The sequence below is a fragment of the Natator depressus genome, chromosome 7 (assembly GCF_965152275.1).
Source record: "Natator depressus isolate rNatDep1 chromosome 7, rNatDep2.hap1, whole genome shotgun sequence".
In the NCBI taxonomy this organism is placed as follows: domain Eukaryota; kingdom Metazoa; phylum Chordata; order Testudines; family Cheloniidae; genus Natator; species Natator depressus.
In genome coordinates, this window is record NC_134240.1 from 51,314,818 (window position 1) to 51,339,928 (window position 25,111).

General features: G+C 42.3%; 1 protein-coding gene across 3 annotated transcripts in view; it reads left to right on the plus strand.

Annotated features, from left to right (window-relative positions):
* Nucleotides 1–25,111, plus strand: part of USP4 (ubiquitin specific peptidase 4) — a 90,564-nt gene that overhangs the window by 63,956 nt on the left and 1,497 nt on the right. For 2 of the 3 annotated variants that reach the window (XM_074958394.1, XM_074958395.1), the window contains 7 exons: nucleotides 9,809–10,000; nucleotides 11,300–11,388; nucleotides 12,880–13,092; nucleotides 13,172–13,242; nucleotides 21,348–21,463; nucleotides 22,421–22,570; nucleotides 23,947–24,050. In XM_074958394.1, coding sequence (XP_074814495.1) covers nucleotides 9,809–10,000; nucleotides 11,300–11,388; nucleotides 12,880–13,092; nucleotides 13,172–13,242; nucleotides 21,348–21,463; nucleotides 22,421–22,570; nucleotides 23,947–24,050 — 935 coding nt within the window. Of the gene's footprint in view, nucleotides 1–6,708; nucleotides 6,841–9,808; nucleotides 10,001–11,299; nucleotides 11,389–12,879; nucleotides 13,093–13,171; nucleotides 13,243–21,347; nucleotides 21,464–22,420; nucleotides 22,571–23,946; nucleotides 24,051–25,111 lie in introns of those variants that run through there. The other variant, XR_012640260.1, reaches the window with a different exon arrangement.

Below are 25,111 nucleotides of genomic sequence, written 5' to 3' on the forward strand. Positions count from 1 at the left end.
AAATTCCCTTCTAAAGAAGCTGACCAAATGCCTTACTAAGGTTATTTAAAATCAAACAAGTATACAGCCAATATTCATAACTTTGAATACAACAATGACACATGCATACAAAGAGGATGAATATGTTCAGTAGATCATAACCTTTACATAGATATGTTTCATGGCATATGTAGCATAAAACATATTCCAGTTATGTCATATACACATTCATAAGCATATTTCCATAAAGCCTTATGGGGTGCACCGTCACACAGTATACCAGCCAGGCATGCACAAGTCCCTAGTAGACACACTCAGCAGACATTTTTCCAACAGACCACGAATGGGAGAGTCATGATTCCATTCTCAACAATCTCTTCAACCAAGGGGGAACATCATCCTGTAATCTCCTTGACTCACCAGGGAACAGAAAACTTACTCTGTACCGCTCCAGAGCAGCTCGGGGCTGAGACTTGAAGGGGACACCCTTCTGTTACCCTGGATGGATCACCTCACATATGCCTTCCCTTCCATCCCACTGATACCACAAGTCCTGTGAAAGATCCATCATGACAGGGCTCAGGTAATCCTCATTGAGCCCAACTTGGCCCAAGGCAGTTCTGGTTCTTGGACCTCATGAAGATTTCAACGTGTCTGCCCATCAACATCCGACCATTTCTGGATTTGCTGGTGCAACACAACAGCACAATCAAGCATCCCAACCCAGCACCACTACAACTCAAGGCCTGGTATTTGGATGGACATCAGATGTAGAGCACACATGTTCAGTAGTGGTTCAATCCATCCTCAACCATAGCAGGAAGTATTCTACCAGGATTCAGCCAAATGGAAGCATTTCTCTTCTTGATTACGATAACGCCAGTCATCTCCAGAGTCTGCTGGGATCCAGCTATCCTTGATTACCTACTCACCATTAAGACATTGGATTTTTCTGTCAGTTCCCTACAGGTCCATTGGGCAGCAATCAGCACTTTTCATCCTATCAAGGACCACACTATCTTCGCTCATCCTACGACGACTAGATTCTTGAACGGGCTTCTCAGATCTTTTCCACTGGGGGAGTAGCCAACACCTCCCTGGGACCTCAACCTCTCTCTTTCGCTTCTCATCAAACCTCCTTTCAGACCACTAGCCATCTGCTCTATGTTTGATCTCTCAATGAACGTTGCCTTTCTAGTTGCTATCAAATCAGCCAGAAGGCTGAATGAGCTGGGAGCGCTCATAGCAGATCAGCCGTTTACCATTTTTCATAAAGAGAATGTCTTTTTTTGCTTCCACCCAAAATTCACTCTTAAAGTAATTTGGGAGTTTCATATGAATCAAACTGTCCACTTACTAGTATTTTTTCCAAAGCTGCATATCCCTGATGAGAGAGGAGACTTCACTCCCTAGATGTCTAGTGGACACAGGCCATTTATCTACTGAAAACAAAAGTAATTAGAAAGAAACTTAGACTTTTTATTTCCATAGCAGAGATTGAGAGATCAATCTCTATCTGTGCTAAGATTCTAAATGGATCTCGGGCTGCATCATCCTTTGTTAGCAACAAACTCATATCCCCACCTTGCCCAGAGGCAATGAAAGCCCACTTCACCAGAGTGCAAGCAACCTCTGTGGCATCTTTGCGAGACATACCTTTACTAGATATACGGAGGGCAGCTAGCTGGAGCTCCTTACGCAACTTCACAAGACACTACGCTTTGGTCCAGTCTTCTAATACAGATACAGCTGTGGGGACAACGGTATTACAGACAGCCATAACGTTTGCATCCTCATACGCACTTCCTGTTGACTGCTGCTTACTAATCTCTCATGTGTGGAATGCACATAGGGACCATGATTCAAAGAAGAAATGGTGGTTACTTACCTGTAACTGGAGATTCTTCGAGATGTGTGGTCCCAATCTGTATTCCTCTACGTGTCCTCTGCTGTGGATCATAGCCAGATTCATAGTAAGGAAAGAAACTGGAGAGGTGTCAGTCCATACTGGCTTTTATATTTTTTGTTTGGAGCACGAGGAGAACAATTGCACACGTACAGACCTTTGGACACTGCTTTCTAAAAATTTCCAGACTCAGGTGCATGGTGTGCATAGAATACAGATAGGGACCACACATCTTGGAGAACCTCCATTTTTAAAAGTGCATTTCATAGTCTGTAATTGGGCCTGGAGGTGAGCAAGAAAGAGGGATTCTCCTTGCAGCTTTTTGTGCCTATCACTTACTGGAAGAAAGTTTTTTTTAGGAATTTGTTTAATTAGTATGAACACTTCATTTAATAAAACAGACAATCAAAGACCTAAATACATAAGCTGTTGATCTCCAAGCATTTGTATATGGAAAAGAATTGTAAATATCTCCTAAAATTCAGTAACGGCAAAGGTGGGTTTGCAATAACCTAAAATTATAGGTTTCAGAGTAGCAGCCGTGTTAGTCTGTATTCGCAAAAAGAAAAGGAGTACTTGTGGCACCTTAGAGACTAACAAATTTATTTGAGCATAAGCTTTCATGAGCTACAGCTCACTTCATTGGATGCATTCAGTGGAAAATACAGTGGGGAGATTTATATACGTAGAGAACATGAAACAATGGATGTTACCATACATGCTGTAATGAGAGTGATCACTTAAGGTGAGCTATTACCAGCAGGAGAGCGGGGGGGTGGGGGGGAACCTTTTGTAGTGATAATCAAGGTGAGCCATTGTTAATAACCTTTTTTGCACCAATATTGAAGTCTATGATTTAGTGTGCAGAGCTGGGAGTGGAGCAAGCAAAGTTTCACTGTGCGAGTTTCATCTGATAAGTTGAGAGGGGGGGAAAGGGACAGAGGAAGGAGGTTTTTGGTATATGTGACATCTTTGCCGGGTGGATTTTGGGTTGTCTCAAATTAATCCGGAAGCTTTACTGGTGGTTTAATGGACTCCAGAATAGAATTTTTGAGATTTTCAGTGTATGAAATGCAGCGTGCAACATGGCTCTGTTTTTAGGTTAAAGGGGAAATGATTCCTGATGTTAAAAAGATTCTCTGATGTTTAATTACAAAGATTAGTAAATCACTAAAAAATCTTTTTTAGAGCATCTGAAATGTACCATAAAGTTTGGCTAATTGACATTTTGCTAATCTGTGCATTTCATAAGTCACTCTTGCACACCAATGGTCTGACCTTACTTTCCACCAAAAATTCAGTGACAAACTTCATTGTGTGCAAAACATACTTCATAGTACTCACTAGTATATTCTGAAGAAGTGGAAGTTAAACTAATTTGTTGAATAAACAAAGTACATTTTGAGTTGTACTATACTTGCTTTGTTGTTTGCTTACTCACTCGCTTGCAGCCGATCTCCCAGGCATTTTTGAGAATTAATCAGTCCAAGATTTTCAAAAATGGGTGCCCTAAATATAGGGCCCCAAATCCATATTTAAAACCCTAAATAAATGGCCTGACTTTCAAAAGTGCCAGCCGCCCAGCAGTTCCCATTGAATTCACTGGTTGGGGGGTATAATTCTCGAGAAGTCTGGAGTCCTTCAGGCTCCATTCGTCTGTAAATTCTGTTGGTGTGGAGAGAGTGGCTCTAATCTGAGCCTGAAGGAGGTATAACTTTCCTACAGCTCTGTCTCTAGTTTTACTCCACAGATCAAATCTGTTATTTAGAGTGTGAACCCTTCCGGAAGGGACAATCCTTTCATAGCATCTGGAAATTGCCTAATGCATTGTGGGCACTGCCAGAAACAAAAGATATTTAATGTTACTAAATGTGCCTGTGAATATGGTTGATATCTGAGAACACCAGGAATAATCATAGGGCTGTTGTGGTGGATATGAGACCCTGGGCAACCCTGTGAGAATTATCCTCCTGAACACTGAAATCAAGGACCACATGTATGCATTTGTTTTATGTAATCCAAAGTTCGTTGCTCAAGTGGTATCGCGTTCTAGGGTCCTTAAAAAACCTGGCCTGGCAGTTTTTTCTTTTCTTCTTATCCCAGTACTGCTTCATGAAGTGGATCCAAAAAAAGGAACATTTTCCCTCCTAAACGGTCAATTCTTTGTAACATCCATCCAGCATTGTTTTGATGAGAGAATCAATAAAGCAAGTTAAGTTAGGCCTGCAGATAGAACAAAAGCACTCTTGGTGGGCTTGAGTTTTATGATTCTGGAGTTTTGAATTCAATAAATGTTGTTAATTAGCACCCAGTGTTCATTTTGCAGATGGAAGGAGGGATCTATAGGAAACGTAGAACAGTCTCCTTTGACACCCTGTACCGAAGTAACACCCTGTAACCTCATATTCACCCCTTTTATATGATATTTTGTACAAAGCATGCCTCGTGAGTCATCATTTGAAAAGTCATAATTTGCTGAACATCATTGTCCTATAAAATTTCTGCATTAATGTTGTATATGGAGTTATGAGATTTTGCTATATGTTTGTTACTGAAACATATTGAAAATCCTGGAAAATGCCCACAGACTAGCTCCTTAAAGATAACAGAGGTCTGTAGACTGAGGCCTTACATGTCGTTCTCCAAACAGCACATACACAGAAGGTATAAGCAAGAAATTTGCAATTCACCGGAGGTACACTTCACATCTCACGTATACCACAGACTGAATGTTTTGCACCCCAGCAGGAGGGTATTCCTTCAGGAGAGTAGGAGGGTATAAAATAAGAGACAATGGCTTTTTCATTACCTCTCCTTCCCCATCTCTCCTCACGGCAGCAATAGCATTTAAAAGACAAAAGGGGAGCATCATTGAGCTGGGAGGGGTGGTCCCAGGCTGGAAGGACAGCCTGTTGAATATCCTTGGTTATGTTTAGGAATTAGATTGCAACATTATTTTAGTTCCTTTTGTAACCAGTTCTGACTTTTATGCCTTTACCAGTTATTATCACTTAAAATCTATCTTTCTATAGTTAATAAACTTGTTTTAATATTTTATTTAAACAAGTGTGCTTTGACAGAAGTATTTGGGGAATCTCTACTCAGGTTAACAAAGGCTGGTGCATATCCATTACCCTTTGATGGAGTGGTGGACTAGTTAATCGGAGTATCTTCCTGTATAGAGTTCACGAGTGGCTGGGAGAGCATTCATGTAACTTTCCTGGAGGTGCCTTTATATGCTGATGGCTGTGTGAGAGAAAAGCCTGGAGGGACTGCTTTTCACTCGCAAAGCAGCGTAAGAGGTGTCCCGAGCTAGAGAGTTCCGAGCTAGTGATTCCACAGTTCAGATTGTATCCTGGGGATGTGTCACCTCCCTTCAGTGAAGCGCAGAGTGTGACAGTACAATTACGACTTTCATTCTGTTGCTTTTGTCAGCAGGATCCCTTAAGTGTCAGATGAGGGTTTTGACCAGCAAGCATTGGAACAGGTCTCGCTGTACACAGGGCAATGTACAGTTACATTGCCAAACAGGCACTTTGGCAGGGAGAGCATTCGGAGGCTCATGGAGGTAGAGGATAGAGGACACTACGCTTTTTTCCACATAACTGTTTAACAAAGGATGTCTTGTGTTAGTGCCGACGTTTTAATCCCAATTGTACTTCTCAAAACCGCTGGTGTGTGGAAGATAAAATGCTTGGTTTTGAAAGATACACTGGAAAGTATTTTTAAAATCCTGGATATGAGGCTTTTTTTTTTTCCCCTTGGTCCCTTTATTATGGCTAAGCAAAACTTGAAAAGCTTTGTTTTGTGTTGGGTTTTTTGGGGGCAGGTGATTATTTCTGTTTTTTACCTTAAAAATATCTGGAATATCAACTCTGGTATTTCATGGATTTCCTGGAAGACTTCTGGGACATCTCAAGACATGTACATTATGAATTCTCAAAGCTTAATTGAACTTTTGGGGATGTTGAATCTTTAACAAAAGCATCTTTTCTCCCAAAACTTCATTTGGAGTTTAAATTAAATAGGCCTTAACAAAAAACAAACTAGAATTTTGGGCAGATGAACTAAAAGCCTTTTTCCTCTTGGTTGTTCAGCTTCCAGTTTCTTGGTTCTTATGATGTCATTGTTTCACTACTTCTCTAGTAACAATAGAGCCTTCCAGGACAGGCAAGACCTAAATATCTTACGTTTTTAAAAAAGAAACTTCTAGCTTAAAACAAAACCAAATGCAACCTTAGTCTTCTGTATCCACCTTAAAGTGGAAAGAAGATACGAGTGCCTTGTTTTCCTTTGCAGGTCAATTTTGTGAGGAAAGGGAGAGAGTGGCACTGGAATTCTCTGAAAGTAGCTTCTTTCACAGGTCTCCTTACTCATACGCTCTCCCCCTTATGACAGTAGGTTTCAATGTATAATTCAGACAGCTCCATACAAACCAATGGTATAGTAACTGACAATTGGAGCATATAAACTGTAGAGGGGGAGATGCTTTTTGAAGCAAGGAGTGTGGGTTTAAATAAAACAGAACTTCTCATAAGGCCCTTGGAAATGCACACAAGGGCCTTGTGTCCAAAGTGTTGCTCTGTGGGAGTATTTCCACTTCCCATAGCACTGTAAATTGTTCTCTGGAGGAATGTTATTCCTGCTGAAAGAATAGTGAGATCTCTGTGGCATGTGATCAGAATGTGACTATGTAAAGGTGGTCTGCAAATCAATCTGACAAAATGCCATCAGGTGTTTGTGCTGAATGCCCTCATTCTCCAGGCTAAACAGAAGAGGGCATTCAGTACATAACCAGAACACTTACTATCTTTTTTTCTTAGGTCCCATGATGTCCAGCCCCACTAGGGCTTCCGGCTCCCGCTCCGATGTAACGCCCCAGCATGTACCATGCTGGTGATGTCACATCACCCAGGGATCCTGCTGGAGCATGGAGCCGGCCTACAAGGGGTCAGGTAAGTGACTTTTTAAAAAGTACATTGCACAGTTTTGCAAAGTCTTATTGTTTTTGGTTTGGTGTTTTTTGTTTAATTTAAATTTCTTCTTAGGTCATGGGACCTAAAACGAAAGCTTTTCAAGTGATTAATATTCTGAATACCCCCATTCTTGTAGCCTGGCTAATGGGAGCATTCAGTATATTTTATTGTTAAAGTTGATGCAACTTTGCCGAGTTGATTTGCAGGTCACCTTTAACTTACACTTTAACTTATGTGCACATTTTTATAAAATGTGTGTTTGCCATATCATGAACCGCTTTATTCGGCTTTCTCTGTCTTACCGCATGCTGTGATTTTTATTCCAAAAAGTTCCTGGTTTCTAAAAACATTGATTTGGGTACAGAAGCTTCTGACCTAGTGCCGTGATAAAGACATAGCAATTTTGTCAGTCTGGATCAGACCAGTCAGTGATCCAGCTAGTCCAGTGTCTTTTCTCTAGCAGTAGCTAATACCAGATGTTTCTAAGCAAGGTGTGAGAAACTCTGCAGTAGGCAGTTCTGGCAAGTTTTTCCTAACCTTCTCAATTAGCAATTGACTCATGTCCTGAAATGAGGTTTTAGTTCCTTTCCAAAACTAATCTGTATGTTTAATATTTGCTATAACAACTTTGGATATTCTCGTTACCGTAATAAATGTCTAATCTTTTTTAATTTTGTCAAGCTCTTGGCCTCCGTAATATCCTGTTATGATCAGTTCTACAGGTTAATTGTCCATTGCGCTTCTTGTGATTAGTTTTGAATTTGCCACTTTTCAGTTTCACTGGCTGTCCCCTTGCTCAGGTATCATGAGAGAAGGTGAATAAAAGCTCCCAACCTTCCTCTCTAGATCACGCATTGTTTTGTTTACTTTTATTGTACCCTCCTGTAGGGTAACAATCCTGGTCTTTGCAATCTCCATCGGAGACTTTATTCAGGCCCCTAGTCAGTCTCATTACTCTTCTCTGCCCCCTCTAAATTCTGCAGAATCCTTTGTAAGATACAATAATGCTATTTTCCTTATTATTCTTTATTCCATTACATAAAACACTGGGGTTTTTTAGCCATTGCTGCACATTGAGCTGTCTACAGTGATACCCAGTCCCTTTGCTGGGTTGATGTAGTTAATTTAGAACCTTTTAAGATGTATGAACAATTCATAAAAAGAAAAAAGAAAAGGAGTACTTGTGGCACCTTAGAGACTAACCAGTTTATTTGAGCATGAGCTTTCGTGAGCTACAGCTCACTTCATCGGATGCTGTAGTTCACGAAAGCTCATGCTCAAATAAACTGGTTAGTCTCTAAGGTGCCACAAGTACTCCTTTTCTTTTTTCTTTTTACGAATACAGACTAACACGGCTGTTACTCTGGAACAATTCATATTATTCTCTCCAATGTGTGTGTATTGTATTTGTCAAAACTGAGTATGTACTGACATCATTTTGTCCATTCACATAACTATGCTGGGTACCTCTAAAGGTCCTAATGCTCCTTTGTTTTTGACTAAACTAAATAATTTTGTCATGTGCAAATTTTGCCACTTTGATGCTTGCCCCTTTTTTCCAGATAGTTAACTAATAAGTATATTAAACATTGGTATGCTACCTTGTGGCACCAGTGTTAACCTTTGTCAAGATGTAAACAGGACATTTATTCTTATTCTGTTTTCCTTTTCTTAGGCAGTTTTTGACCCATAAACGATATTTTGCCTTTTTCATCATGACCATTTAGTTTCTTTAGTAGCTTTTTTGAGGGACTTTGTGAAAGGCCTTTTGAAAGTCTCAATGAATTGTTTGCCTCTCTCCACTTGTTTGTTGACTGATAGATTAGTGAGACTTGATTTTCCTTTGCAAAAACTTTGCTGATTATACCGTGTCATAGTGTGCTCTTCCTAGTGTCGTATTCTATTTTTAAATGATCATTTAGACCAAATTACTAGGTACCAGAAAGAAGATGTTCTGGCATATAATTCCCTACATGATCCTTAGTGCCTCTTTAAAATATAGGCACAACACTTGCTACTGTCCAGTACATGGAATTCTTGAGTTTTTGCAGTGATGGTTCCTTCTAAAGAAGTGGCAAATGCTGATTCTTAAAGATCTATCAGCTGCCTTTAACACCATGGGATATAAGTCTTGCTGACATGTCTGTGGTTCCTAGTAGGAGCAGGTAGAGCTCCTCCTGAGTGGCTCTACTCGTTTATTCTGGTGGGTAGTTTTGAGCAGTTGCTTTTAAGGCTGTTTACTGCAAAGTACTGTAAAGTTACAGCTTGTTGCCCCTCTGATATAGAAGTGTGCTGGGATGGTTATTGAAGTGATATGGGTTGCAGTGCTTTAGTTTGAATATGATGCTTAGCTCTGTGTCCCCATTACTTCTGAACCTACTTGTGCAGTGGAACAAAGGACCCAAGGTCTGTATGAGATTGAAGCGTGGAAGAGGGCTGGCCTTCTGAGGCTCAGTTTGGATAAGGCTGAGGTAAATGTTGATTTCGTGTGTGGGCGAGGGGGGGAACCAGAAGAATTTGGCAAGGAATATATGTTGTTTGTTATGTGGGTACATGAAGGAGATGGTGTGGTTAACTTTTTTCAAAAGGGACAAAACGTTTATCTCACTAGAGACAGTTACCAATATGTATTTTCCTAATGGTGCTTTTTAACATAAACAATATCTGTAGTCACCACAGCAATGTTCTGCAGGAGGCGAGGGAGACAGCAGGGGTCTGGGCAAAGGGCAGGGATAGTGGTCTGCACAATCCTCAGTGCCTGGGAGGGGACCATGAGAGAATCTCTCTGTTAAGATGTGGTCCATAACATGCCAAAAGTTTGAGAACCCTTCTTGTCCTTCCCAAGTGTGAATCTTTTGCAGAACCCTTGCTAGAGTTAATTAGTATTGCTTCTGTCTGCCCACTGTGCTTTAGGGGTAGAACTCACCCATTTCTTTCTTTCAAACAGATATGAAGTTTGCAAGTCAAGCGAGGATGGTGCTGAGTGCATCACTCTTTCTGTATACTTCAGAGAAAAAAGAATAAGACAGTCCAGCACTTCTTCAGGGACTGTTCTTTGTGGGCAGCCACTGCTAATCTCTGTGCCCAAACACAAGCTCACTCTGGATCACTTGTACAAGGTTGTCTTGGAGCAGATTGGGTAAGTACAGGCATGGTAGTGGGGATGTTCATACAAAATTCTAGTATTAGCTCATGCGGTTGTACTGTAGTGGGTCTGTCTCAACCCCTCTGAGGTCAGGAAGCTGCCCAGTTTCTGGCCCAGAGCTCCACAGCTTTTCCCTGTGACCATGCTCCCTTTGAGTTGCATGATTTCTGCAGTGGTTATTTCTTAATAACTAAGTTGTATGTAAACCCTTGTTCTCTGGCTGACAGGCCACCATTAGCCATTCAGAGTGAAGGGACTTGCATAATCGTTTTATGATAATTAAGGCAACTGTCTACTCCAGTTGACTGCTATAATCCCTCTGCTCTGATTGGCTCCTCTGCTTGAATTTTCTAGTTGTTCTCTTTCAACAAAGATGTTGCCACAGTGTCTGCCTCCTTTAGCTGAAGCCAAAAAACTTCATGAAAGAGAAGGGTAAAAAAAAACCAAAAGAAATGGGGCAGAGACTGAAAGACCTACCCCCACCTTCCTTCTTCCACACACTCCCCCAGAGGAAAGAAAGGAAGGAAAATAACTGTGTGTGTGTATGTGTATGTATACATGCAGAGGCCCCCCATTAAAATGTTCAGATATACTGGCAATCAGCATATGTAATAATGATATTCCCTTTACTGTCATTCAATTACAGAGATAAAACTGTAAAGGCTTTTGGGTGGGATTTTCAAAAACACTGTGTAAGCCTGAGTTTTCTCCTGTTGAAGCCAGGGCTGCTGTACATGGTGGTTTGTTTTGATTTGGTTCTGTGGACACTCAGGCTTGTTGTTCATTGTCTTTAATAGATGTACAGCAGTGGCTCTCAACCTTTCCAGATGACTGTACCCCTTTCAGGAGTCTGATTTGTCTTGTGTACTCCCAAGTTACACCTCACTTAAAAACTACTTGTTCATAAAATCAGACATAAAAATACAAAAGTATCACAGCACACTAGTACTGAAACATTGCTTACGTTCTCATTTTTACCATATAATTATCAAATAAATCAATTGGAATATAAATACTGTACTTACATTTCAGTGTCTAGTATATAGAGCATTGTATACAAGTCGTTGTCTGTGTGAAATCTTGGTTTGTACTGACTTTGCTACTGCTTTTTATGTAGCCTGTTGTAAAACTAGGCAAATATCTAGATGAGTTGATGTACTCCCTGGAAGACTTCTGCGTACCCCCAGGGGTACACATACCCTTGGTTGAGAACCACTGATGTCGGGGACCCAGGCATTCTGGCATTGGGCACCAACATGAATGTCCTAACAAGAGTACATTTTCTTTGTTTAGCCACTACATTAAATTCCCTCTGACAAAAGAATATTCTAGTGTATGCCTGGACAGTGGGATCTGCAATGGCTCCAGTGGTGGCTGTGAAGGTAAAATTTAATCATTTGGATTGGAGAAGCTTTGCTAGAAGGTCATTCAGACCTACCTCTATCTGCTTTTAATTTTCTGCTTTATTGCATTATTGTTGTGGATTGTGGACTTTAATGGAATGTTTGGTTCTACACTGTGATTAAATCACATTATTGGAGAGGGCTTCTGATCTGCATGTGTGATAACAATGGCCCACAAAATCTCAAACTCCTCTGGTTACACAGTGTAGTATGTCAAGTTTGTGTATTTGAAGAACCAGGTGTAGTGCATTAGTCTTCTGCTACACTAGTGGTCTCTTGTCCCTGATCTCTATCAGACGTTCTAATGGCTCATTAGAGCAGGTGGCTGAGCAGCAGGAGGGAAAGGAAGGAGTCCTGTGAGGGCACTGTGGTGTAATCAAGTGAGAGAGTGCCCAGAGCCCAGCAGTCTAAAGCTACAGGGGCTCACGCCTGGGCAGAGCCCTACAGCCTATTGGACATTTACACTTCTGTGGACACGCTGCCACCAGAGGATCCTGCTGTGCTGCCATGAGAGTAATTGTGGGAACAGGGGATAGGGAAGAACTTAAAACAAGAGACATGCTGCCTTGCTGTAGAAAAGGGGAGCTACCTCCCTTGGACCTACCCGTCTTCCTCTGCTGAAAGGACAGACCCCACTGAACCCCTGCCGCTCCTCTGTTGGGACACTGCTGGAGCATACTGTCAGCTATGCTAACTGGCATGACTTGTAGCCCAGTGTCCACCTGGTGGTCTTCACAGGAACAAAATACCTGTTTTGTCCTTACCTTCAGGACCCTTCACAAATTAGCCCCTCTGTCCTCTTCAGTGGACTAATGATGCCGCTCTTGATCACGACTTTCCCTCTTCTCCCACCAGCATCCATTGTTCGTTCTTCCATGCAGCTTCTCCCCAAAGAGCGGACTCATGGGGACTGATGTGGTCAGAATTTTGTGTCAAGCGGAGAATTAGCCCCAGCATTTTGAATGGATCGGATTTGAAAGGGGATGGGGCTGTGGAGGTTGCAATGACCCACCTGTGAGATTTTCAATTACTGGCAACTTTCAAATCTAGATTGGATGTTTTTCTAAAGATCTGCTCTAGTTAAAACAGGAATTAATTCAGGGAAGTCCCTGTGCCTGTGTAATATAGGAGGTAAGATTATGTGATCACAATGGTCCCCTTTAGAGTCTAGGAATCTGAGATGGTAAAACCCAGGTTGTTTTACCTAGATCCCTCAATAGGGAAAAAATGCCTTTCAGGTGCAACTGATTAGCAAATGTAAATTTCTTCTTTAAAGTGTGAATCTACTGTTTTTAGTTGGTTTGTTGTAAAGCAGCTTCTGCCACATCTTCACTGACATTTGTGTGTCATGTAAGCAGAGTGTGCCTCTCCTAACGAGCTCACACAGCATGGTTCTTGGTGAGGTAATTGTGTCTCTATAAAGGCTACAGAGCATGTAATATTGTGCTTGTTGTTTTTAATTTTCACCAGTTGAAGAGATGGAACATCAGGATGGAGATGAGGAGGGCAGGGAAAAAGCCTCAGAAACAGATTCCTGCCAGTCAGAGGGTTGTGCACATGATTTGCTGGGGAAGGAAGGGCAGCATCACAAGAAGCATCTGTTCACCTTTAGCCTTGTGAATTCCTATGGGACCTCTGAGATAAACTCAATTACGACGGAGGGGAAACTTCTAAAACTGAATTGTAGGTATCCTCTGTAACTCTTAGCTCTCCCTTCAGTAGTATGCTGACAGCAACCCTGACTCATTGTTCTGTCCTGCAGCCTATGCTACCCTTGCTATTGACTTGGATCCAGACACCCGGAAGCTGCTGTTTGATGAACAAGAGTCACAGGTCAGTAGTTTGCTTCTTCAAAGGTTAATGATGTGATCTCTAGCTGGAGTTAAGCAAATGCAGAGATGCTGATACAGAATGCAAGAGCAGCCCCCTCCTAGGAATCAGAGTCCAGTATGGAAGAGGAAAACTTATCCATTTGCCTGAAAACTTCTAATAATAAGGTCTACGGATCCATTCCAGTGGGCCTTCAGCCTACTTCCTCAGGAGGCAGAACCAGAGCTGTCAGTCCCTGGCAGTGGGATTTGCCCCTGCCCTGAAAACCTAGCCAGTTTGAGAACTTGCACAGCAAAGGATAGTTTGTCTGGTCAGGTTTCAGAGTAACAGCCGTGTTAGTCTGTATTTGCAAAAAGAAAAGGAGTACTTGTGGCACCTTAGAGACTAACCAATTTATTTGAGCATGAGCTTTCGTGAGCTACAGCTCACTTCATCGGATGCATACTGTGGAAACTGCAGAAGACATTATATACACACAGAGACCATGAAACAATACCTCCTCCCACCCCACTCTCCTGCTGGTAATAGCTTATCTAAAGTGATCATCAAGTTGTGCCATTTCCAGCACAAATCCAGGTTTTCTCACCCTCCGGGGGGGCGGAGTCTTGCCAGTAAGTTAAAGTATGGATTGGATGAATGGACTATAAGATGGAAAGAAAGCTGGCTAGGTTCTCAGGCTCAACAGGTAATGATAGACGGCTTGATGTCTAGTTAGCAGCCAGTATCAAGCAGAGTACCCCTGGGGCTGGTTTTGTTCAACATCTTTATTAATGATCTGGATGATGGGATGGATTACACCCTCAGCAAGTTCGCAGATGACACTAAGCTGGGGGGAGAGGTAGATATGCTGGAGGGTAGGGATAGGGTCCAGAGTGACTTAGACAAATTGGAGGATTGGGCCAAAAGAAATCTGATGAGGTTCAACAAGGACAAGTGAGAGTCGTGCACTTAGGACGGAAGAATCCCATGCACCGCTACAGACTGGGGACCGACTGGCTAAACAGCAGTTCTGCAGAAAAGGACCTGGGGATTACAATGGCTGAGAAGCTGGATATGAGTCAGCAGTGTGCCCTTGTTGCCAAGAAGGCTAACGGCATATTGGGCTGCATTAGTAGGAGCATTGCCAGCAGATTGAGGGAAGTGATTACTCCCCTCTATTCGGCACTGGTGAGGCACACCTGGAGTATTGTGTCCAGTTTTGGGCCGCCCACTACAGAAAGGATGTGGACAAATTGGAGAGAGTCCAGCGGAGGACAGCGAAAATGATCAGGGGGCTGGGGCACATGACTTATGAGGAGAGGCTGAGGGAACTGGGCTTGTTTAGTCTGCAGAAGAGAAGAGTGAGGGGGGATTTGATAGCAGCCTTCAACTACCTGAAGGGGGGTTCCAAAGAGTCTGGAGCTCGGCTGTTCTAAGTGGTGGCAGATGACAGAACAAGGAGCAATGGTCTCAAGTTGCAGTGGGGGCGATCTAGGTTGGATATTAGGAAACACTATTTCACTAGGAGGGTGGTGAAGCACTGGAATGGGTTACCTGGGGGGAGGGTTGGGGTGGAATCTCTATCCTTTGAGGTTTTTAAGGCCCAGCTTGACAAAGCCCTGTCTGGGATGATTTAGTTGGTGTTGGTCCTGCTTTGAGCAGGGGGTTGGATTAGATGACCTCCTGAGGCCTCTTCCAACCCTAATCTTCCATGATTCTATGATATTGATCAGCAAGTTATGAGTTTTCAAATGATGAACTTACTTTGTACAAAGATTATTACAGGAGGGTGTGAACACAGGTGTGTATTCTATCACACCAATAAATAGCTTCCCTGTAGCCACCTCAGCTGGCTCCATCTACTGGGCATCAAGAACTTTGAACATTGATTGAATAGATTTCCAAAAGAGTCCGCATCTCCATTTGAAAATTTTTAGGGGTCCACAAATGAAGACTATTGAAAACCATTGCTCTGGCAGACCTTGGCTTCCCTGCTCTGACTGCAAAGAGAGTGGAGTACCATGTCCCCTCCCAGGGGTTCAAGGATCTAAATAACCATCCCCCTCCAGGCTCCCTTTAGTGGTACCAGCCACTGAAAAAGAAAGATGGGGCGCCAGGCACCAACCCTAAAAAGGAGAGGACAAGAAGCTGGACTTATTTGCATGGAAGCTTTATTCCACAGGTGGATTATAGATTTGTATTGCAAACCAGAAAGCTTTGGTGGGGTGTTAAAATTTCAACCTTTGGGACGCTGTTTTGAAGCTCAATGACAAGCTACCAGATGAGAGGAAACCGGAGTTCCAGTCCTTAGTAAAGGAGGACAAGTTGGTCACCAGAACGGCTCTGCTGGCGGGTGTTGATAACAGCAGATTCTGCAGCTTGGCCTCTATCACGATGAGGCGCTTGTCCTGATTACACTCTTCTGGCCTCTCCCCAGGAGTGCAACAGACAGTTCAGGAAAGACAGACGAAACTCTCCATAGTCTCAAATACACTAAAGCAGCCCTGAAATCTCTGGGCATTTACACCCCAGCTCTGAAGCGGAATGTATTCTGCCCTCATCAGTCTCAGTGTTTTCAGTGGTTTGCTCCTCACTTGGGTCAGACCAAAGGTCCATCCAGCCCAGTATCCTGTCTGCCGACAGTAGCCAATGCCAGGTGCCCCAGAGGGAGTGAACATAACAGATAATGATGAAGTGATCTCTCTCCTGCCATCCATCTCCACCCTCTGACAAACAGAGGCTAGGGACACCATTCCTTACTCATCCTGGCTAATAGCCATTAATGGACTTAACCTCCATGAATTTATCTAGTTCTCTTTTAAATCCCGTTATAGTCCTAGCCTTCACAACCTCCTCAGGCAAGGAGTTCCACAGGTCTCCCCTATTCTTGCTTCTATTCAGCATGTGCTGGACTATCTTTTGTAAATGAAACATCAATGATAGGCAGTTTGCCAGGTGTAACCTGTTCAATTTCCTATATTGGCTTTTCACCCCTGAGGCCATATGATTTTTAAAGGATTTAGACAGATTGTTTCTAGATGTACAGAGTCCTATTTCACCATGGCGCCTGAATTCAGTCTTAAAAAAGCTGATGGGTCCCTCCTTCAAACCGCTAGTGATTTGCCCCCTGTTGTACTTTTCATTTTTAGTAGCCATATATTGGCCAGGAGAGTAGGGGAGCTGAGGGCGTTAATATCAGATCCTTCCTATATTTTTTTTATGTGGCTAATGTCTGCCTTTGTCCCCATCCAAATTTTCTTATGAGAGTGGTCTCCACTTTTCATATTAACCAAGCAGTTTTCTTGCTGACTTTCCCAAAGCCTCACAATAATAAGGGAGAGGAGAGACTGCACATTCTAGACGTTAGAAGAGCATTAGCATTTTATCTGGAATGGGCTAAATCTTTCAGGTATTCATTTCAATTGTTTGTTGCATTTGTGGACAGAATAAAGGGCAGTCAGGTTTCCACGCAAAGGGTTTTGTCATGGATACCAATTGTATTCACCTGGGTTACCAGTTGGCTAATATGAAGCCACCAGAGAGAGTATTGGGTCATTCAACTAGATCCCAAGCATCCTCTGTGGCATTTTTGGCTCACATGCCCATATTAGACATTTGCAAAGCAGCAACCTGACCGTCATGTCACTTGTTTGCCTCTCACTGTGCAATCTGTCAACACTCTAGAGATGTTACATTTGGACAAGTTGTCCTCCAATCCCTGTTTAAATAGACTCAACACCCAGCTCCAGATGGGACTGCTTGTGAGTCACCAGCAGTGGAATGGACATGTGCAATCACTTGAAAAAGAAAAAAACAGTTACTAAACTTACCGTAGTTGTGGTAATTTTCACGACAGCATTGCACTGGCATTCATGTTTGAATTATCTGTGATGATCCTTTAATGCTTTTCAGTCACTGCTTTCCAGAATACAGTCTCCCATGGTCTGTGTGACGGGTTCAGTCAGGAGACCCCCTTGGGACTGTCACCTGATGTGCTGGAATTACCTCTGAGCCCGTTTTCCCTGCCAGCTTGGGACTCCAGAACCCTGCCTTGTTGAGCCAGACATGCTAGCCTGCTGCAACACAGACCCAGGTCTGGTCCACGCCCCCAAAGTTGCAGACTTTAACCAAAAACTACTCAGCAGGTTTCCGATCTCCAGCACCCAGCTCCCAACGGGATCCAAACCCCAAATAAATCCGTTTTACTCTGTATAAAGCTTAGACAGGGTAAACGCATAATCTAGAACACTGATAGAGAGATATGCACAGCTGTTTGCTCCCCCAGGTATTAATCACTTATTCTGGGTTAATTAATAAACAAAAGTGATTTTATTGAGAATAAAAAGTAGAATTTAAGTGGTTTCAAGTAATAACAGACAGAATAAAGCAAAAACATGCAAGTCTAAGACTAATACATTAAGAAAGTGAATACAGGTAAAATCTCACCCTCAGAGATGTTCCAATAAGCTTCTTTCACAGACTAGACTCCTTCCTAGTCTGGGCCCAATCCATTCCCCTGGTACAATCCTTGTTAGTTCCAGCAGACATCTTAGGTAGAAACTAGGGGTGTTCTTAAGACTGGTAGCCCCCTTTGTTCTGTTCCACGCCCTTTTATATCTTTGGCACAAGGCAGGAATCTTTCGTGTCTCTGGGTCCCCACCCCTCCTTCTAAATGGAAAAGCACCAGGTTTAAGATGGATTCCAGTATCAGGTGATGTGTTCACATGTCCTGTGAAACCCCAGCCTCCATTCTTCCAGGGCTGGCCCGCATGCACCCAGGAAGGTGTGCAAGTAAACAGATCATTTACAACCAATTGTTGTAACCAATTGTATAACTTCAGAGTTATACTTCATATTTCTATCTTCAGATATATATGATACATGCATACAAATAGGAGGAATTTATTCAGTAGATTATAAGCTTTGTAATGATACCTTAAAAGAGACCTTTTGCATAAAGCATATTCCAGTTACATCATATTCACACTTATAAGCATATGGAGTGCAACGTCACACTCGGTGTGTGGTCTGTGTAGCCTTATCTATAGCTATGGGTTACTTTAACCAATTACCCACCCAAAGTGAGGTTTACACCTACTTTAATATGTGAGAATTCAGCCCCCAAGGTCAACTACAGGAGCAATAGAAGTGGGACTTCATGGTGTAGAGCAGAGACTACATAGTGCTCTGTCTATACTAATCAACCAAACAACAATACGTGCTGCAGTCTGGTGAAGGAGAGAGAGACCAACACAGAACTCACAGTATTTGCATTATTCACACCATTCCTTGTGGGAAAACCCAAAGTGTTAGTCATCATTCTCATCATCATCCTTACCACCAGTGGTCATCATCCTGGTGTTTCCCCCTGCAAGGCATGCAGACTGGGATACAGCTTGGATAATGGGTTAACGGCGACACCCACTGAAATTCATATTTATTTATGAAGGTTTTAACTCCTTTTCCCTATTTGAACTTCCACAGCCCTCTACTTTTCAGGTGCCCTGTTTTTCATAGGCTAACTTGTTAGTGAGTGTAAGGGGAACTCACATTTACCTCACCTTATCAACATAGTAACAGGCAGTTATCTGAAGGAAGTCTCTAATATTTCGCCCTGCCTCCCAAACGTAGACATAGGCTCAGCAGGTTTTATTATGAACTTACTTATGCTAACTTACTTATCTTATGCTAACTTACTTATCTTTATAGTGTAGTTAACTTATCCTGAGGTCTAAAATAAGCTGTAGGACTAAGTCCTAGGCCTTAGCAAAGCTAAATGTCTTAAAGGCCTGAGGCCTGTAGGCCCTACGTTACAGCATTAACATTCACCTCTATAGCCTAAATACACCTGATACCTTTTTTACTTGGCTATATTTGTCTTTGTTCCTAAACATGTGCCTTTGCATTTGGCTGTATTAAAGCGTGTATTGTTGGATTCCACCTGACTCACCAGGAGTTCTGAACACTTTATATGCGACTTCTCCTCATGGTTTACCACTCCACCAATTTTTGTATCATGTGCATACTTTATCAGCAGTGATTTTACTCTCACTCTTGATAAAAATACTAAATAACACTGAGTCAAGAACCAATCTCTGCATAACCCTACTAGAAACACCCCCAGTAATTAATTCCTTATTAACAGCACACTTTGAGATCTGTCAGACAGATTGTAATCCATTTAATACAGGCCATATTGATTTTGTATAACTTTAGTTTTTTATTCTGAATGTCATGCAATGTACGTTGAACTCCTTACAAAGTCTGAGTATACTAGGTCAGCACAGTTACCTTTTTCAACCAGACTTGGAATCTTGTCAAAGAGCAATATCAAGTTTAATAATACCTATTGTCCAGGAGATCATGTTGATTGGTATTCATTTATATTTCTGTTCTTTAACTCAGGATCAGGATCAGTGTCAGGTTAACTGACCTAGAGTTACCCACATCATTTCAGCTACCCTTTTTAAATACTGGCAAAATACTGGGTTTCTTCTAACCCTCTGGAACTTCCTCAGGTTTCCAAAATTTGTTAAACATTAATAACCAAGCTCCTCTCCCAACCCCTTTACAATTTTTCTGTACAAGTTATCCAGAGAAAATGTTTAACTTTAATAGTAGATATGTTTAGCATTCTCCTTAGCAACTGTCATATGATATTGATATATTGTTCAGACTGGATCCAAATACAGAACAGAAATATTTATTAAACTCATCTTTTTCTGCTTCATTGACAATATCACCCTCTAATAATGGACCTAGAGTGCTAGACCATTGCTAGAATTGCTTTTGTTCCTGATACATTAATAAATGCCTTAACCATACTGGCTATAGATATTTTGTTGATATACCTTTTGGTTCAGTTATTAATTGATTGTATTTCTTAACTTCTTATTTATATAATTGCTATTCAGCTCCTTTTCCCCATCTATGTAATGATTTTTAGTTTTATTGCTGCTTTCATGTTACTCTTAACCAAGATAAGGCAGGTGAGGTACTATCTTTTATTCGACTAATATTATCTCACCCTCCTTGTCTCTCTAATATCTTGGGATCAACAAGCCTACAACAACAGTCTTAACCAAGATTACTTGTTAATCAAACAGCCTTTTCTCTGATAAGGAATTGTAACTTTTTGGGAAGCAAGTGAAATGTTCTTAAACGCCAACTTTCATTCATGATTCTCTATTTAAATTTTTCCTCCCAGTCAATTTAGCAAATTAATTTTGGCTTTGAGAAATTCGCCACTGGAAAGCTGCATATATGTATGTAACTAGTTGAGTGTATTCTGTTTGCTCAACACAAATGTAACCAACTCTCAATCACTTATGCGTGGACAGCCACTACTTTTTAGGTCAGTGATCAAATTCTTTCTGTCAGAATGAGATTTCCTATAGAGTCACACTCTGGGAGCAATAATTCCTGTGTTACAAATGTTAGAAACTCCAAAGATGGTTCACCAGTGTATGTCCCCTGCTGTAATGCAGTATTTTTTTCCTACAGTTAATAAATGCACATCCTTTTCTCTGGACTTTTCTGAGGGTCTGTAATAGACTGCCACCAGTAACCAGTCTGGTTAATAGATTTTAAGATCAGAGTGGACAATTATGATAATCCAATATGACGTGCATTACACAAGCTATAAAATTGTACTTATTTGTTTCCCCCTTTTTTGTCTCTTGTTGAACAATAAGATTGTTAGCTGTTTGGAGCAGGGACTGTCTTTTCCTTCTCTGTCTATGAACATCTGACAAAATTCCTTTTGCTTTAAGCCTAACTTCAGCAGTAACCACCCTTGTGCAAGAAACTGCCTTTATTTACTGCCGCTGTAGAATGCTCTGCACAGCTGTGAGCAATAGAAATTGTGGGTGTTGATGTAGGTGTTGTGGGTGGAAAGAAAGAGGCTGGCTGCCTACATCCAGGAAAGGATGGCTCATCAAACAGTCATCACTGGAGCAAGAGAGGAACGGGGTGGGTTCATTTTAAAGATAAGAAAGAAATGGCAGGGAACTGTGTTGAAATGGGACACAGATAACCTGTATGAGGGCATGGGAAGGTGGATCCAGATGCCTAGGATGAGCATATTCATTTTCAGGATACAGAGGGTTAACATACATCTTTTTTGGTAGGCATTTGAAAAGGATGCAAGTATGTTGCAGTCACAGAAGAAGAAAACTACTGTAGCTCTTAAAGACTGTATAGAACTCTTTACTACAATGGAAACGCTTGGTGAACATGACCCTTGGTAAGTTTACCACCCAGCTGCTTGGCAGCCATCTTACTTGGACTGTCTTTATATATACTATAAAATAACAATATTGTTTGGGTAAAGATTTCCCCCCACTGCTCTTTCTGTGCACCTTAGTTTCCTACCCCTGTTCTCACAGCCACAGCTTTGCCACTGCACCTCCGTCCTCAGCAGCAAGAGAGGGAATGTTACCTTAACAAAAAAAAACAAAAAACAATTACTCTATTGCCTTTAGAAAGCTGCTGTAGTTATTATCCTTAGGCTCTGTGTAGTTCTGCCACCTCAAACTTGACCTTCAGCACCTCATGCTGTTGTAGTCCTAACACCCAACCCTGTATGGTTCTCTCACTCTACCTCATTTCTTACCAGGTGGAAGCAGGCTGGACTGGTGCTCTCTAACACAATACTACCTTTGTTCTAGTGCTCCAGTAAAATTGACAAAATGTCTTACCTTCAGAAACTCGGAAATGTAGTCACTTTCACTCTGCCACTTGGGCAGGGTAGAGCAGAGGGAAGGGAGGAGCAGAGGGGAGGATGGGAAAGGAAGCTAAAAAGGACAGAAGACAAGACAGGAAGAGGAGAGTGGGGAAAGACGTCCTGAAAATACAGTGCTCCAGGAGTTTTTCTTACAGCTCATCCCCCAGAAAAGGAGAGAGCTTCTGAGCAATGGCATTTGGGTAGCCGTAGGTGGGGACATGGTGAATGCGTGAAGGCAGTGGAGAGCATGTACTGGGGGAAGAAGAGATTGCATATGTGAAGGGAAAAATCAGAGTAATGTTCTCAAAGCCTATTTATAAAAAAAAAAAAAAAAAAAGACAAAGGTGACTGCAGCCTAGGATAGGGATAGGCATTTTATATGTTACTCAAAAAATACTGTTTGTAAAGGGGTTTGAGACCCTTGGCTAGAAGGCAGATATCGAAGGTGTTTCATGCCTATTTATGCTCCTTTCTCAGGTACTGCCCTAACTGCAAGAAGCATCAGCAGGCCACAAAGAAGTTTGATCTATGGTCTTTGCCCAGGATTTTGGTGGTGCATTTAAAACGTTTCTCATACAACAGATACTGGAGGGATAAACTTGACACTGTGGTTGAATTCCCCATCAGGTAGGGTTTTTTTACCAGCAAGTCACAACTGGGCAGAGCAAGAAACTCCACTTTTGATGTAGCGATTGTATGGGCTCCTCATTGGAGACATAGCTCAGGATAGGATTCTGCCTCCAGAGACACAAGCCAGTAGACCTTAGTGAAGCTCTAGTAACTGTCTCTGGAAAGGGGGTGCTACCGGCACCTGTGATACCTGGAGCTATGATGGTGCAGAGCTACTGAGCTTAGCAGGGATGGGCCTGGCCATTCCTTGGTTAGGATGCTGCTAAGAAAATCCAGTGATTCCACGTCTTTACAATTCCCTCAGAGTCCGTTTTGAACCTGTGTCCCAGCAGACCCTGAACACTTTTGTCCTTTAAAGATCCTATGATAATTTTCATGAGAGTCATGGAGGAGAGTGTTGGCAACAGCATGTCCAGGCCAAGTTCTGTGCCAGAGATTTCTATGCTGCCTAACCTTCCCTGCAGCTTCATTGAATATTCTTTCCTTCCCTTCCAAAGTACCAGCTGTGTAGATCTGCTAGGATTTCCAGTTCAGTGTTACCTCTACTTAAACAGTAGTGTGAAGTACTTGGAAAGAAAGATGCTATGTACGAATGAGGTATGACGGTTGTTCATCAGCAAAGCATAGCAGGAGTCCTCTTTGTGTAACAGTATCTGTGTCCTGAAAGCAGGTACAGTACATGCGGTAATACCTGGAGATCCTTCTTGGAAGTCAGGTATCAGTGTTGTTTCTGATCTTTGTGTCCAAATATAACACAATGCTCCTGGAATGGGTCGCTGGCAGGCGTTGAACCTGACACCTCTGGGTCTAAAAGCATGAGCCTCTTACTGTAGTGGACTCTCTATGTAGATTGTCCTTTAGAGGGGGATGGAGCCACGCTGTTAGTGTGGATTACATGTATATTGCATGACCACCAGCTTCATCCCTCTGCATCCTCTACCAAGAGAAGGCCTTGCATTCATCCATCCATCTCCGACGCTACCACCCCACTGCAGGACATAGGGCTACCCAGTGTTGCTCCAATCCATCATATGGAAGAGTTTGACTTCTTCATGCTTGTTTTACATTGATTGCTGTTGGCATGGCACTTAGCCATCCTCTCTCACTAACCACACAGGAACACTTGTGTTTGCCAGTAACCGTCATTCCTGATGGCAAACAAACTGGCTGATGCCATCCATATTACAGCCGCCTAGGGGGCGACATCACTGGCTTGTGGGTCAAATATGTCATTAATAATTAAAAAGGAAAAACAGCATTGACTGGGACAGGTTAGCCCTTGGCCCGGTGCTGGCTGTTTACAATGATTCATTATTACTAGGCCTTTCCCTTATTATATGTACAATGACAATGTATTCTTACTTTTTTCTCAGGGATTTGAGCATGTCTGAGTTTGTCTGTGACCCAACAGCTGATCCGTATGTGTATGACCTCATTGCAGTGTCCAATCACTATGGAGCCATGGGAGTAGGCCACTGTGAGTAACTACCTGTCTCTTCTTTATCGGCAGGGAGACAGGAGGGCTGTATTTGTATGGGAAAATCGCTGTCAGGAGAGCAGTGACTCTTTCTCTCTGGGGGGCGGGGAGTCATGATGGATGGGCACTAGTGGGTGGGGATGTTGGGGCTGCAAGTTGCTCAACCCATCCCTATTTTTCGCAGCTGTAGTTCTGCCCCAAAAGCCAAGGGAGCAAATTCAATCAGAGTTTACAGCACCCACCCCCTTAACCCCTTGGTGGTCCATGGATTGATGTACTGGGCTCCCTGTAAGGAGGCAGGCATTAAAGGATGTGCTCCACCCCATTTAAACCTCATCAGCAACAGGAAGCAGCTAGCCATTTTATGAGCTGGGCTGCTGCATCCACACCCGGATCTGGCCATTGTGGAGGGCAGGGACTTGACTAATGAAGAAGAAATTAAGACAGTTGGTAGGACTGATCGGAAAGCTGTTTGGGCAGCATTAAATTTCAATGCTGAGATCACAACAAATGTAATGTTCAGCTATTGTTTCCTGTGCGCCTTCTGTGTTTTATGGGATCCGTTCTGGCAAACAGTAGAGCCATTAACCATTAAAATAGGAATAAGAATATACTGTGCAATGAAACTGGTTAGTAAAGCTGCTTCTAGAATCTGAACTTCCGCTGTTCCTCACTCTGGTGCTTACTGTGCTATGTGATGCAGTGTTTAGTTTTTTGCATTTTTATTATCCTTATTTCAAAAACAAAAACAAAAAGAGAAATGATATGGAAGGACTTGTCTTGTGCCGTGCAGGGACATGGCTGGCTTTTCCAGTGGAGGCTGCACGTTCTGTTCATCAGCAAATGCTCACATCTGTGTGCAGCACCTGTAGACTTAAGAAAGCTCTCTTGCACATGGTCAGCGCCCCGTGAGGCTGAGAGCAGGATGGAATTTACAGGATTCAAAAGAAGATTGGCCTTCTGTATGTACAACAAGGAAAACCACAGTTAGCATTAGATTAGGATTATTTTAAAACATAAATTTGGAGTGGGTATAAACCTTCTTCTCGAGGGCAAAAGCC